Raw genomic sequence first — 16,780 nt, forward strand, 5'->3', positions numbered from 1 at the left:
ATGAGAGATTAGCATTTCATGCCGACTTCTTTGCTCAAACATATGTTTAAAAAGAACATTAAATATTGACCTATGATGAGATAGGGTAGATAGTTTTTTTCCGGACAGATGGATGAACCATCTTCACAAGACTCCTCATCTCGCCGACCCTCTAGAGAAAGTGGGCAAAACAATGTTTTCACAGGTGCCTGGATTGCCCTCCAAACCTAATTAAGCCCTTACTTTATCTTTGTGACCCAGGGCTAAATTCATAGGACAATCCAGACATCAGTGCAGAAGGAGTTGGATAAGGAGCGCGTGGGCCACTCAGTAGACTCTGCGGTTCTTCTTGAAAATGGACGCTCGGTCTCCAATTAAATTATAAAGAGGTGCTCCATTCCGGGTGAGTGATCGTGAGCTCCGCGTCGCCCTGGTGTCATATTGCAGATTTCGGCCCAGATAAAGAAATGCGATCTATTCCTTAAAACAGCGACTGGGTAGCAAAGAGCTGCCACGAACACAGAACTCATTTACTAATGCACCGGTTTTCGGTTTCACTGTACAGAAGATGGGGGTGAAGCCATAGGGCGAGATGGGGGGAAAGACTTGCACAATGTTAAAGGAAAACAAATTACTCAACCGAGGAATCTGCTCACGCGCTTAAACTGTGTGTATATATATATATATATATATATATATATATATATATATATATATATATATATGGATAAGATAAGATAAGATATACCTTTATTGTGTGTGTGTGTGTGTGTGTGTGTGTGTGTGTGTGTGTGTGTGTGTGTGTGTGTCGTCGTCCTTATTACACCTTTCAGAGTGAGAGTTGTAATGCGTTAATAAACTCTAAAAAAAAAAAAAAAAAAAAAAAAACTCTATATGTCATAATTAATCATTCCGAGGTTTTGGGCGCTTTTACACTTGGGGTGTGGATTGAACTTGTGTTTAATGTACACTGTAGTCAAATCGTATGCATTGAAGAGGGGGTTTCAGCAACCCTCGGTTTAGGGGGCTTATCTCTCAGCAGTGTGGTGTTATCTCCCCACCTCTACAGCTTGATTGTTTTTTAATGGAACTCTAAGTATCTAATCACCGCAGTGTGCGCACTGGGACCTCACGCACCGCGCAGTGTGTGTGTGTGTGTGTGTGTGTGTGTGTGTGTGTGTGTGTGTGCCTTCACAATAAACACCTGGCAAACAAAAAAGCAGAGAAACCTGTGTGTCAATTACGTGCCTAAATACAGTAAATTAGCTCAACAAAAAAGATCCACCCACTTCTTCTGTGCATTATTGCTTTGTTTGTGTGGGACTTATTTGATGAAGCAAGTACAGTAGGACACGGTTTGGACAAGGCTGCATGTTTAAACTGGAGAAATATTTCTTTAAAGGCTATAAGCGTTTCCACATCCCCTCCCAATCCGCACATTGCGCTACATGCGTCTGTTCGTTAATTCATGAATAATTTAATGGCTTTAAAGTTGTTTAAGTAAAATGTAATATCAGTAAATGGGCAAAGTGGGCTCAAGGTGGGGATGAGAGTGAGTGTAACCTTCGGAGACCCACTGTAATTGATTAGTATCGAGGTGCTCCACTCCCTCAGGTAAAACTGGAGACGGGAGATCTGGTTTCAGACCACCGAGTTCCCGAGGGAGGAAATGGCAGCAGAGTTGCTGCTTTAGCGCTGTTCGGATAGGGCGCATGGAGAACCAATCAGCGCGCGCGCTGCGCTCTTTTAGCGCGACACCACTGGACGAGGAGCACAGCGTCTCCAACCAACGTCCAAAACTTAGGAGCTTGTTGACACGGACATCTCCAACCAAGACATTTTGTAGAAGCTTTTCCGAAAACGTTTAATTAGCATCCGCGTAAACGAAACCGGATCATTCCGACTCCTTATTGCGCGCTTTCTGGCAGTCCAAAATAAAAGAAACTGGTTTGGCTGACAGGAGTAACGCGTCCGTCATGTCCATGTTGCCCTCGTTCGGCTTCACGCAGGAGCAGGTCGCGTGTGTGTGCGAGGTGCTGCAGCAGGGTGGGAACCTCGAGCGACTGGGCCGCTTCTTGTGGTCCTTGCCGGCTTGCGACCACCTCCACAAGAATGAGAGTGTGCTCAAGGCCAAAGCTGTTGTGGCGTTCCACCGCGGCAACTTCAGGGAGTTGTACAAAATCCTGGAGAGCCACCAGTTTTCGCCACACAACCACCCCAAACTGCAGCAGCTGTGGCTAAAAGCCCACTACATCGAGGCTGAAAAGCTGAGGGGGCGACCGCTGGGTGCAGTGGGTAAATACCGGGTACGGAGGAAGTTTCCTTTACCGCGCACCATATGGGACGGAGAGGAGACAAGCTACTGTTTTAAAGAGAAGAGCCGCGGTGTGCTGAGGGAGTGGTACACGCACAACCCATATCCCTCTCCTCGGGAAAAAAGAGAGCTGGCTGAAGCCACAGGGCTCACCACCACACAAGTAAGCAACTGGTTTAAAAACAGGAGACAGAGGGATCGAGCCGCCGAGGCCAAAGAAAGGTAAACCCCAAATCACAGAATTAAAATAATAGTTGAAGCTATAAAATTGCTCGCATACCTTAATCCCTTAAGCTTAACCATCAAGTTCACATGAGCATCATAACCCAACCGTGTACTGACATAACAAAGTATGACGTATTTGTTTTTAAAATAAAATGATACAATTTTTCTTAACTATTTGCATCAACATTTTTTTATTAGATCTTTTTTTTTACAATTTGTCCTATAAATGTTTTCAATAATTTTTGTATATTCCACACAAACGTTATGCGGTTGTGGTTGTTTGCAAAACCATAAAAGTAGACCAGAGAAATGCAGCAGTGTTGAATGAACACTTAATGAATGCATTAGTGCACAGTGTAAGTGACATTTCTTGGGCTCTATTGAAAACTACACAGGATTATTTATTGCTGATGGATCTGCATTGTGTGAAAAATATAGCCTGAAAAAAAAACAAACAAACAAAAAAACAACAACGCTGTTTTAACATATTTCAGGAAATATGCTGGCTCACCGTCACGTGCTGTATTAGTTACACTTAAAATCAAACAGGGAAGGAATATATAAAGCAAGAAATATATACATTTCCTGAATAAACAAATGCTGGATTTTAAAGGGCTACTTAACCGATAAACAAACAGTATTCTTTGCATTAGAGAATGACGAGTAAACACAAACACTACCAGCTGACATTTGCATATTTTGAAAATCAGACACCGTGACATTTTTCAGTGTCAATGACAACCGAAAATATGACGTTTTCAAAGTATCCTGAAGAAAAACAATGTAATTTGTAAAACAATTATTAGCGTCTTTTATCGAGTTTTATTTACATGTTTTGGAGCAGCCGGTCGTTTTCTCTGTTAACTACTTCGATCAATAAAAATGCATAATCATAATCATGCAATACACATTCTCATCAATATAATACTGCGACTTGTATATAGTTTTGTATTTCCCCAAAAGAGCACGCATTCTGGAGATATGGTTATTAATGCACAACACCATTTTAGTTATGAGCTTGATTGAACCCTAGAGCATGTAAATCACTGATTCAAATTATTCAAATGATTGGGTTGGATAAAACCACAAAACTGCAATATTGTTTTTAATTTTGTGCATACTGAAACTAGACTGATTTCACTTTGTTTTACTGAATAAACACTTTCCAACCCTGAAATACATTTGAATAGAGAACACATCTGCTTAAACATCCTAACATGGCTGCTTTATTGAATAGTGTGATGGTTATAATCCAAAGCACTTATCTTTTCATATAATGTTAAAGAACAATTGTATCCTTTGTGTTCCCCTTCAGAGAGAACAGCGAGAACAGCAATGCAGGCGCAAACAAACAGAACCAGCTGTCTCCGTTAGACGGCGGCAAGTCGCTAATGTCAAGCTCAGAAGAGGACGAGTTCTCTCCCCCGCAAAGTCCTGAGCAGAACTCCGCTCTCCTGCTGCAGGCCAACATGAACCACCCCGCCTCCTCCTACAGCATGAGCGGCCTTGCCATGCAGAGCCACCCGCACCAGCACCAGCTCCACGACTCCATACTGGGACCTCTGACCTCCAGTCTGGTGGACCTGGGCTCTTAAGCCATTAAGACTGCAATTCTATTTATTTTCTTTTGTTGTTTTATTTTGTACGGATCAATAGAGCGAGCTCTTCTGCCACTTTGCTGTAGATATAAACCTCGAACGGTGTAAATGTGAACACCAGAATCTGTAGGGTTTCTTTTCGCCTGGTAAAGTTTCACAGTAGGTTTATACCGCAGAAGCAGGCTGATAGCCGCATGGACTGACATTTGCCAAGTCGTTAAACTGGACAGAGGACAAAACCAATATCAGTAAATAAAACCAGTCTTCATCACCCTTACGACGCCTTTTCCACTGATTGATTTTGCAGCCACTACAGCCATTAATTTCATATACAAACATGAAACAGTCAGAAATATTTATAAAACTATAATAACTATTTGACTATTTTCCTTTTTAGGAGGTTAATAACAATGCGACTGCAGAATGAGCAAAAAAGTGAATACGAAATATACAGTATGCAATAGTAATAACACACATATATATATATATATATATATATATATATATATATATATATATATATATATATAAAATTGATTTGAAACAGAAAATCGGTCGAACATACGTCGCATTTTACATCGAAATGTTTTTCAGTATTAATTCTAAAATATTATTAAGAAGTTCTTGATATATATATATATATATATATATATATATATATATATATATATATATATATATATATATATATATCCACATACATACACACACACACATAAATCAACAAAATGCGATAACAGAAAATCGATTTTACTTCTATTAATAATAATAATGATAATAATAGTAATAATAATAATATTAATAATATTAATAATAATAATAATAATAATAATAATAATAATAATAATAATAATAATAGTTATAATAGTAATAATAATAATACATTAGACCGGTTAGTTATAATAGATGACTTTGTAAAAGTCTACATGGACACACACACACACACACACACACACACACACACACACACACACACACACACACACACACGGGAGAGGAGGATTGTTGACTTTCCTGAGCCCCGAGAGACGCGTGTTGCTTATACGCTCGCAGCGCCTCGTCCCGTTTCTTTGGCTGCTGTTTGCTTTGCGCTCTCACACTGTTTGCTCTGGCGGTTCAGGGCCAAAGACAAGACACCAGCAGCCCTAAGCGCGCTCACGTGTCTTCATTCATAAGTTTTCATGAAAACAAAAGAATAAGTAGAACGCAAACATATTAGGCCAAGCCGGTGTTTGGCTTGGATGATAACTTTGTGTTTTGGTTTAGGTTTTTATTTATTTATTTATTTATTTTAATGTGGCCTACGCTTCATCAGATTTCCGTATACATGTGTATCTATAGGTTTTGTCAAACAGATAAATGACGTCAAAATACTGACCAGCACTAAATGTACATCTTGTGATATATTATATATTGTATATTGTTAAAATTGTTTTCTTTTTAATACAGGGCTTCTGACATGGAGCCTGACTGATACTTCCATCCTCTGAACAAGGGAACATGCAGAACGTTTTCAGCTGAGTAGCAACCATTTGGTCCTTTTGACCTTTGGTGTCGATCCCTTGAGGCAAATATGACCGCGCCCATTCGAATAGCATCCGTACGTTTGAGTAGATTAGGAGTCCAAAAACTCAAATAAACAGTGTCAGTAGTACACAGTAAGTAGTATTGTATATGGGTTAGGAAGAAGCTCTAAATATTCTGTTGCCATACCGGACGAGAGTTGTTTATTTTAGACGTTCAGATCTTTATTTTTCCTTTGTTTGCTTTAAAGTTTTGGTACCCCACCGCCTCCCACCCAGCCCGACGCACGCATGTCACACTCAGTTTTGAGCAGAGAGCACCGCGGATTTCCGGTCGCTAATCAGAACCAGGCGCAGGAGCAGGAGCAGTACTGAGCAGTGTGTTAGAGAGAGCCAGTGCTGGCCATATACACAAACCCTCTTACATTCCTTTCTGCTCAGCACCCTCTAAAATTTATCTAAAGAACACTGCTTTGACCATATTCACAGCAAGGCTTAAAAACTTTAAACATTTTAAATGACATTGCAGACGTCATAATAAATAAATTATCCGGTTACGGAAAAAGTGTTAAACAGAGTAGTGGCAAATCCTGCAAGAATTCCTGCTTGGTCTGATGGGCTACCAGCTGCCAAAACAGAGCTGGTATAAAGCAGAGTTGAACAGACCAATTTTTAGCTGGTTTGTTTTAAAAAATAATGCAACAATAAGGTAATATTAATTGAGTCATGTAATCATATACAGCATAATAAGGAAGTCGGAAAATAACCATCTAACAAACTAAGATTGTCCAAAACAGCCCAAAACAGCCTGTGTTTTCGCAGTGTTTGATCAGAGAATTAGTATTTTTATTTTGAGTGGGTTTTTTTAGTCATTTAAATCATCATTGAATATATTATTATTATTATTATTATTATTATTATTATTATTATTATTATTATTATTATCATCATCATCATCATCATCATCATCATCATCATCATTATTATTATTATTATTATTATTATCATCATAATTATTATTATAATTATTATAATTATTATTATTATTATTAGTAGTAGTAGCAGCACTATAGTAGTTTTTGGCAGATCTTTTATTGTTTCTATATTATCTAACACAATGGACTTCATATTATAATTATCAATAGTAATATAAAAATGTAATATAACAGAAAAAAAAACATCACATCAAAATCATTACATTTTGACAATTATCAAAATCCCAGCGAGGACTTATTTAGTATTTAAACAGAGACTATATGATTTATTAACTTGTAAGCAGTACCACCGAATTTTAACGGTTAAATTATTACTTGTGCCTGATGTTAAACCATGGATGAACTTTCAAAACTAGATCTTTGACTCCTGCACTTTCTCAGCTGAACCATTATTTAGTTATTGCCCGGAAAGCCAGTGGGCTCGGTACCAAAGTTTGGTGGTTGGCCAAGGCAGCTTTTAAGATGGTTCAGGTTTCTCTTTCCTTGCTGCTGCTCAGAGCCAACTCTCTCCTGCACCAGTAAATCAAGGTGAGCACACAAAGCGTCAGTCTGTGCTAGAAGTGAATAAGACATATAGGGAGTTTCTTCTGTGGGAAGAAAAGGGTTTAGCTGTAATGTGAGCAGTCCCCGTGGGGTTGAAGTTGGGTGTACAAGTGAGTCCTATTCTCTTCACTCATAATGTGGGGGTAGGGGTGGGGGTGGGGGGGGGGGGAATAGAACAGGTGGGCCTCATATCTTCCCCTTCCCCCACTTACACCCTTACCTTCTGTCTCCTGATCTTTTGCTGTCCAACAATGTCTGACCTCAGTTTTTGACTAAGTTAGTTATCAGGGGATTAAAAACCATGACTAATTCCGAGTCAAACCAAAAATACATTAAGAATATACACCAAGAGTATCAGCATATCTGACAGTTTAAGATAAATATCTGCATGCCTATGATTACTGAAAAGAAATTGTATGTAAAATAAAGTAAAATCAAAATATTTATATATTGTTGTACAATTTTAGCTGAAAAAATATATCACCAATTAGAACTTAAAACATTAATACTCTCACATTTTCAGATTTTCATAATAGGTTTTTTGATGATTGATGTTATAATACCATGACAAAATAAGTGTTTAACTGTTTTGTTAAGCAGCTGATTATGAATTATTGGAGTAGTGGGAATAGGCTAGGCATTTTAAAAAGGTATGTTAAAGTAGTTTTCCATATGGAGGTGCATCAAGGGGGTTGACCTTTTGGAAACATTTGAAATGCCAGACTGACTATATGGATTTTATGAACCCAAAGGAATAATAGCTTATGTTTGTGTTCTAAGCAACATTCAAATCTATTGTGCAAAAAAAAAAATGCATAAATGAGGAGACTATATATAATATTTGAAGCGCTGAACAATTTTGATTTAAGTAGCGTTACCCTGAAATACCCTTGACAAGAAATCAAGGCAGTTGAGTGGGAACAATGTAGCATATCATATCAGATTACATGTCTAATGACTGATGCTGTCATCACCATGAGTTTATCACTTAGCAGAACCAACTGTGTCCATAACAAAGTAACAGGAACTTTTGGACCTTTATTGACATTATGATAATACCAACACTAATAAGCAAAAGCCCAGGAAAAAGACCTAAAAACACAGCCACACTACAAACTGATATTTCAGTTTGATATTTTGCACAACAGCTGATTAATTTATAGACAAACAAAAACACAATCGGACAGACAGAAGCCCCCAAGCAAACCCATGACACAAAGGCCCATGAATAGGCAAGTAGACCGGTCCCTGCTGCACACCTGCCGCTCTATCTACACTCTCCCTTGCCAGTACAATGACGACTGATTTTAGCAGCCTTTTGCATGTCACCTACAGATGCTTCATAAAAACAGCATGCATTGTGTTATTATTTTGGACTCCCTTCATGCTTGTAATGGTCCGAAGTGGAGGGTCACACGCTCTTCACCGTAGTTTCTTTGGTCATGGCTGATTGGTGCAGTGCTGGATAACGGATTACAGCAAGGCGGTCACAGAGGCTCGGGTTTCAAAGTCCAGGCAGGCTGATAGATGAGCGGAGGCAGTTGTCTCACAGGCCGGGAGCTCTCCATCAGCAAGGTTTAAGGTGATATAGCAGGGTTCTGCTCCTGCTCTCACCCTGCCTGGCGTCAGCCCCTTGCTGGGTTCACACAGCAGGTATGTGTGGATGATGACCGGAGAGCAACTTTGGAGCAGCAGCTCAATTGAGTGACACTTACACAGTGCACGCAGCTGCACACACACACACACACACACACACACACACACACACACACACATTAGCTAAATTATTATACTTAGTAACTACTTCTTAGAAACTATTTCTACTACTTTTTACTTTACTGGTTACCTATTAATAAAATATACATTTCTACAATGCATTAAAGAAATGCACATATAACTCACAAGCGAGAAATCATAATCAATAAACAAAAGCCACAGTATTATAAGTGGGTATGGCAACTCCTTTTGTGCCATCTGCTAAAGTATTTGTATACTATATGATCCTGTGTTGTATTTGTTTGTGTGTTTGTGGACGGAGAAGAAGATTGACAGGGAGAGTCAGGTTTCAACTGTCGAAGTAAAACTAACCACCATATCTATCTACACTATAGACAAAAGTATGACATATCCAGTCAAATGTGGGTCTTCTTAAAACTGTTACTGCAAAGTTCGAGGGAGTTAATTGTAGAGGATGTCTTCAGTCCACTTGAACTAGGAAACACAAACTATGCCACTGTGCACAATGCAAACTCTATGAAAGATCTATATATTTTTTGGGGGGGGTGAGGGGCAGGGGTGGGGGGGTGGGTGGTTGGAGTGGAAGATCTTGAGTGACCTGCTATAGAGCTCTAACCTCAAGCCTCCATACCCTAAATCAGTACCTGACTAACACGCTTGTGTCTGAATGAGCATAATTTACACAACCACACTCCAGAATTTAGTGGAACATCTTCCCAGAATAGTGGAGTTTATTATAATCCCAATTGAGGACTAATTGCAATGTTTAAAAAACACAAATTAATCTCAGGGTCAGGTGTCCAACAAACTTTAGTCCATGAAGTCTATCTATCTACCAATTTATCTATCTATCATAAATTATCAACATGACATATGCCATTAGATTGTACATAGACATAAAAAAATGCAAATAGCCATTTTGTGTACACTTCAGTGATTAGTGAATTAGTGAATAGTGAAGCTAATCTGAATTTGTGATGTAGCCTTATACATTTAAAATGTGACTAGCAGTTGTGTCATATTCATGCCAATATAAAGTGCTTATTGAAATAATTTTTGCATTTTGAGTGAACAGAGTTTTCTGTTATTGGTGAGCCATTTACTGCTCAGACATGAAATAAGGTCCTGAAATCTTAACTGTATTGTGCCTGCAACAATTTCATTTTGAATTAAAGCACCAAACTAAATATATGATAAATAAATACATGACTAAATATAGATAAACATAACAAATAAAAAAAATCTTAACTGCATAAAATATAGTAAAAAAAAAAAAAAACAGAACAAAGATTTATATACATATAGATTGTTAACTATGTAACAAAAATGTTTAGTGAAGCTGAAGAAAACATGAAACCACATTGGTCAAGTTTTTTTAATTATTCATTATAATTATTATTATAATTATTATTCTTAATAATAATAATAATAATAATAATAATAATATTGTTGGTGTTGTTATTGTAGTTGTTGTTGTAATTGTAATATTAATTTTATATAGCGTGCCACTGTGACAATGTGTAGCATTGATGCCTTTCAGGGAATTAATTTGATTCTGAGCTTGAATCACGGCTAACTTTTTATGTGTGTGTGTGTGTGTGTGTGTGTGTGTGTGTGTGTGTGAATGGTGTCCTGCTATCGACTGCTACTACTCTTACTACCACTACTTCTACTACTACTAATAATAATATTTCACAAGAATAATAAATTACCCTGAAACTGTAAAATGTTTTTCTTCTGCATTAAAAATAAAAAAGATTATCCTAATCTTTAGGGTGTACAGTGAGAGCAAATCCTTTGGAAACCAAAGCTGAAGACATGCATGATTAAACTAGGTGAATATGAGCATTGTGAAAAGAGCCAAACTGGTAAGCTTTGTACAGTCGCTCTGCCGCAAGACACAATGCAGATATAATTTTTGTTGAAAAGACGTAAGTTGAATGATCTTCACCTTTACAAATCTGCAGTCACAGCTAAAGCATTCAGGAATGTGAAGTGAATACAGTTATTAATCATGTGCACAGTATAACCTGTATGTGTTTTGAGGAGAAAAAAAAAAAGGATGTGAATGGTTGGAAGTGTACATGAGCTTTCAGGTCTTAGCTATGAGAATACTGTTTGTCCATTGATAGCTGAGTGACAGGCCAGGTAACTTGAGTCCTGCCTCTCCCTCCCTCCATTTCAGTGTAATGGGCACTGATAAAACCCTGGATGTTCCCTCAAACATTTCAGGAAATGAAAGTTTGAAACACGATCCCGCTGAGCCAACAACCCTCCATCCCACTCCCCCACCCCCACACCTACACTGAAACAAAAGCTGCTCACAAGCCAGCAAGCATTTTACCCTACAGATGATGGAGGAAGGAGTGATGGAGAATAAAAAATGAAAGCATAAGAAATAAAAAAAAAATACTATGAAATCTTTACTGCTAAGTATAAAGTATATAATGTACAGAAACACAAAAGCAGAACGAACGCAATTCAACATATAGATCAACCACCCACCCACCCACACGCACACACACACACACACACACACACTCACACACATACACACACACACACACACACACACACACACACACACACACACACACACACACACACACCTGCCCTCTTCTCCCAGCTTTGTTGTGTCGTATAGTCACTCAGGACTTGACACCACTGATCATGCTCCATTGAAGCACATCTGGCTAAAGTGAAGGAGAGCCTGAATGAGTGGCAGCACAAAATCACAGGATGAGGTTAAAACGCCTTTGATGTCTTTTGCATTTTCTAAGTCCAAATTCAGACACATTTGGGAAACAAATGACCACTTTCCTTGCCCAGTGATTCATCTCATAACATGTTCATCACATGCAGCACAGTCTCAGGACTCAACTAGGTTTCATATGGACTTTCATGTTAAGTGAATCCAAGACCAAGGGACTGTTTTCGTGCTTTACATTGGTTAGCACCTGCTGTCCATCTAAAGATCTCGCAGGCTCCACTGACACCAAGGGTATCATGGGTACCAGGGAAGAGCTTCAGTGGGACAGCAGACATCTGCAGAACTTCACCTCAATTATCAGGCCACACACGGTATTGACCATGATCAAGGTCATACTGCAAGACACACTGCCTTAAATTAGAATTGTTAAGATGCAAAGATGTATGTTTTTTCATAAATCAAGGAGAATCTATTTAAAGCATAACACTTTCAGGGGCACAAATAGCTGGCACTGAGCCGAAGTATACATGGCATTCGCAATACCCAGGATGTCTACTATCACAAACAGAATCTCACAATCTACTGCACTACAAACATCAACTGAGAGTAAATTATGTATAAAATTAATAATAGACAGAACAAGCTTGACTTGAATAACATTTTCTTTATCACAGTGCATAAAGAGGATGCCACAATTATTGAACAGAAACATCATCCAACAACTTGCTGTGTGTTGTGAGAACTTAAGCAAACAACATAGATGATATTGGCATTGGAACACAGTCATTCTTTTCCTAAGGAGATAAGTTTCCTTTCGTCCATATTAATGCACTTAAATAACAAAGCTTGTGCTGTGTTATTAGATTATGATAGCTATCGGATTTTAGCATTGTCTATAAGGTTTCTGGGCAACTAAAACTTTGACTGAACAACCCACTGGAGCCTCTACTTGCCTGGAGGGCTAGCTGTTTTTCCCACAATACCATAGTGTGATTTTGATGTCATGAATATCTTGAACGAATGTGATCTTTCGGCCATAGTGGTGCACACGCTTCATTTCCTTCTTAAGAAACATGGTAAGTTCTTGCCTGGTCTGCCATGAATGTCTCAACTGCTAAAAGTTCACTGAGCCTTGTTGGGTTTTTACCCAGCTCTCTCACAGTGCAAAATGCAGGAATCATCCACAGTAACAGCTGCAGTAACCAGAGACCTGAGTTATTTATAAGACCTCTGGCAGACTTTAAGGCAGTATACTTTTTCAGATGTGCATGCTCATTTACTAGCTCAACTAGTGTGCCTCAGTGTGTAGACATGTTTTTGCAAGGTATGTGGTTTCATGTGTTCCATAGAATTTTCTTATGTAACTGTGAGTTGACTATAAAAGATGTTTTGGATAAAATACACGGATGGCAACATAAGCACAACTTGTACAAGGGGTAGAATTAACTAGAAATCTATAGTGAAAATGAAATAACAGTTTTAATAAGTGTGATGCTGAAAATGAACTGCTAATCATTTCCTTTGAACTGAACTCTTTCAGTGACGCACGGTACATAAACCGTTTAGATCTGATTGGGTGTGCTAAGTGGCATTCATAATGGTTATTTGTACAGGGGACAAGGTGTGTCTACAGAAGCCAGGTGCAAAAAGGACACAGGACAAAAACAACCAATGAACTTTGCAATGAAAGCTAATGCTAATGCATTAACCAATAGCACAATTCTCTCTTTTACTTTATATAAACAGCTAAATACATATATTCTACATGTGGTAAAATTGCATCAGTTTTGTTTTTATCTCCAATTTATTTTCCTTACAAACTAAACTCATATTTAAAGCTCATGTAAATATAATGGTTGTAGCAGTGATATAAATACTGCATACTGAAAAACTGACATGTTGTACATGATGTTACATTTATCTCGCATTTCCAGTGAAAAATACCAGATAATGCTTTATTGCAATGAAGATAATTACAACTATTTTAAATGGCTTTTTGTAGATTTTAAGCCTTAAACATTCTTATATTGGCAAATTGCTTCTTTATATAAATAAATAGATAGCCAATAGATAAATTATCTGCCAATATCACAAAGTATTTGATTTATTGTGATCCTATGATAAGATTCTACTTAAAGTTCAATAGATCGTTGCAAAAACCGATCCAAATGTTTCAGTTTAGTCATATTTATGGTTTGTTCATCAGGGTGCCATCTGAAATAAAACGCCTGGTTTGTGATAAACATCAGTAAGCTTAGGTCTATGTTTTCTCTCTCCCTTTCTCTCTCTCTCTCTCTCTCTCTGTCTGTCTGTCTGTCTGTCTGTCTGTCTGTCTGTCTGTCTGTCTGTCTTGTGTACTGTCTGTCTGTCTGTCTTGTGTACTGTCTGTCTTTTTTTTTTAGATAAATGCAAATTGTTAAATGTTTTTATAGATCAACTTACAGCATGTACTATGTAAAGCATTATGGGTGAAATGGAGGCATACCTAGGGCACTGGATCTAATTACTGTTTGTGCCTTGGAGATAGAAGTGCAATTTTGGTGTCCTTGACACCAAATCTGGGTGTAAATTGTTATTGCATTGGCTTGCTTTTGAAGTATGTTTCAAGCCATTGTCTATTTAAATTGTAAAACACTGTCCAAGATATCCTTCTGCTTTTGTCATTAATAAATACAAGCCAGCCAGTTCCATTAGCAGTCATGCCAACACCAAAAATGAGGTGGTACTTTTTTACTGTACATCATGAGCAGTTCTTTTCTCCATACTCATCATTATTTTGGCTAGCTGTTATCCTTATAGATGTTTTTGTTCAAGGTGGTTTTTTTTTGGCTATTTCTAATCTGGTCTTCCTGGTTTGTGGCCTTATCAATGGTTTACTTGTGAGATTTTGTCCATCCAATGACAATAAATAAAGAATAAATATTAAGCTGATAATATAAAATATACACTTTATACATAGTCCAAACTTTGTTTCATGTGGTATGTCTATAAATATTGCTTTGGCCACATTTTGCCTATAATAACTAGCATATTTTCAAAGAGTTGGGAAATTAAAATCTGCAACCATGTGATCATTGATGAAAGAGCTATTCAAATTGACTCGTGCAACAAGACACTGAATGATAATGACAACGCTTCCATCTGCTGGTTCGAACTTGTATTACAATAAATTTGCAAACACGTGTATTTATGAATGTCTGCCCACTAGTGCCTAGTCGGGTTATACACCATTTATTCCATCAGAAATATTCTTTTCGTGAAATCCTTAAGATGTCCTTTATATATATGAAGTGAAAATCTTTATAATAAATTCTAAAAAAAACTGTCTTAAAAGGCATTTTACATTAGATAACATAGAAGTGTCAAATCTATTAAAATCAATTTTCAGAAGCGATGCTGAGAGAAAAAAAATGATTTTCTATACACATGTCTCTCTCTGCTAAGCAGTGAACACTCAGCACAAGGGAAAATGGACCATTGTAAATGACACACAGGTGGTTGCATTTAAAAAAGACTTTTAAACCGCACCCACCGCTGCGAAAGAGATCACCACTGAGAAGACACTTTGCCAGGTCTGGGCTTCTGAAAAACACTAACTGCTGTTAACTAGCCCAAGTTTTCATTATTGAAATTTGCACCATTTTCTTAACATTATGAATTTCTTCACATCACCTTATATCACATTATATACATTCACACACACACGTACACATTATGTCACCAGCAGCCCATGATACCTATAGGAACATTGAAAAGAAGTTTTGGGATAAAAATGTAGATACTAAAAAAACTTGGCTTGTTGTCTTACAGATCTACTTTTGCTAACTCATGGATGGTCCTTTGAGCAATTTAATTGGCAGATATTCAGCAATAGTGTTAATTCCTTGAACACCCAAAGCTAAAAGAAAAGGCCTGGAACAAAGCCTTTACAAAAAGACACTAGTTTAAAGGAGCCGACAACATATGGAAAAAGACATAAGCAAAATATCCACCAACGATAAAAGTATAGATCAGGACAATAGTAGTATAGATCAGAAACAGTGGTCTCTGACATTGTTCCTACTACAATCCTATCATTCAGAGACTGAACAAGGTATTTTAAGAATATATAAGGTCAATCATGTGGCTTTTCCCTGAACCAGTTCAGCCTGCACAACGAGAGGTTGTGACCTGGTCCAGGATGATCTCCCATTCTCCACAAATGTGGACTTGACCTACTATTTAAAAAATAGCCTATTACCCACAACCATCAAAATTAATATATCTGGACTTTTAGATTGTAGAATGTTATTTAGTAAATATGTTATTGAAGAGTTTGACTCCAGGAAAGAAGGAATGCAAGTAAACAACTTACCTCAAGAGGGAGCTACCAGGCAGAGAAAGAGCAGAAATCTACACTGTTCAATTTGGAAAAACACATAGAAGATAATTTAAATTTAGTGTGGAACTAATATATAGGCTACAGTTGTTCAATTTAATTAGCACTTTAATGAAAGTTTGTTTACATTTGTGATAAAATTGGATTTGGTTGTCTTTAGGTGATCTAGCTCCCTCTTGCTTTCAGAAAATGCACCCAAGGATAGCTGTGGAACTGGTTGTTTCGACATCAACAGGTGAATACTCCAGTAAAAACAATGGCTCATGCCAAAATAAATATGTAAGATGCTGACATGCTAAAATGATATGCTCGCAGGCACACAGTCAATAAAGCAAAAGGGGACATACCAGACAGAAAGATATTCAGAAATATATTCAAAAATGACCAAGGTTTTAATATTTTATTCACATTATTGCTGAAAATCTACATTTCTAAAATATTTAAATGAGAAAGAAGCTTTAGTTATCAAAATAGAAAAAAATGATCAGATAGAAATTGTCAGTATCAGGCAGTCAGTAAGAGTAATGCTCATGTATTAGCATAATAGAAGAGACCTGAAGAGCAAGTGGTTTCAGACTGCTCTTTTTACCAATTCTGTTTGTGAAGCACAAACTTAATAGCGATGGATGATGCACAGTCAAATGTAAACTTTCTATTGTGCTAGAGACACAAGATTCACCATAAGATTGTGTGTGTATTGACTAGAATAATCCTGCTTTTCTAATCCCTAAAGAAAATTGGTGTCTTGCAAAGAAGGCAGACAATTTACACAATATAT

The 16,780-nt window shown here is 37.5% G+C and overlaps 2 protein-coding genes across 2 annotated transcripts in view; one reads left to right on the top strand and one right to left on the bottom strand.

The window, feature by feature from the left end:
* Positions 1-1,745: 1,745 nt before the first annotated feature.
* On the top strand, positions 1,746-4,393 carry six1b (SIX homeobox 1b). Its single transcript, XM_046836497.1, has 2 exons — positions 1,746-2,515; positions 3,834-4,393. The coding sequence occupies exons 1-2, from the start codon at positions 1,956-1,958 to the stop codon at positions 4,111-4,113; spliced, it is 840 nt and encodes a 279-aa protein (XP_046692453.1). The 5' UTR covers positions 1,746-1,955; the 3' UTR covers positions 4,114-4,393.
* A 3,802-nt stretch (positions 4,394-8,195) lies between these two features.
* ppm1ab (protein phosphatase, Mg2+/Mn2+ dependent, 1Ab) overlaps positions 8,196-16,780 on the bottom strand; it is a 51,437-nt gene continuing 42,852 nt past the window's right edge. The window contains exon 7 of the mRNA XM_046836327.1: positions 8,196-8,905. The gene's annotated coding sequence lies outside the window, so the exon portion shown is untranslated. The remainder of the gene's footprint in view (positions 8,906-16,780) is intronic.

The sequence above is a fragment of the Silurus meridionalis genome, chromosome 23, assembly GCF_014805685.1.
Source record: "Silurus meridionalis isolate SWU-2019-XX chromosome 23, ASM1480568v1, whole genome shotgun sequence".
NCBI classification, from domain to species: domain Eukaryota; kingdom Metazoa; phylum Chordata; class Actinopteri; order Siluriformes; family Siluridae; genus Silurus; species Silurus meridionalis.

Coding starts and splice junctions, on each gene's coding strand:
- six1b (XM_046836497.1), top strand. CDS start 1,956: ATGTCCATGTTGCCCTCGTTCGGCTTCACGCAGGAGCAGGTCGCGTGT. Junction 2,516..3,833: donor GCCGCCGAGGCCAAAGAAAG/GTAAACCCCAAA, acceptor GTTCCCCTTCAG/AGAGAACAGCGAGAACAGCA.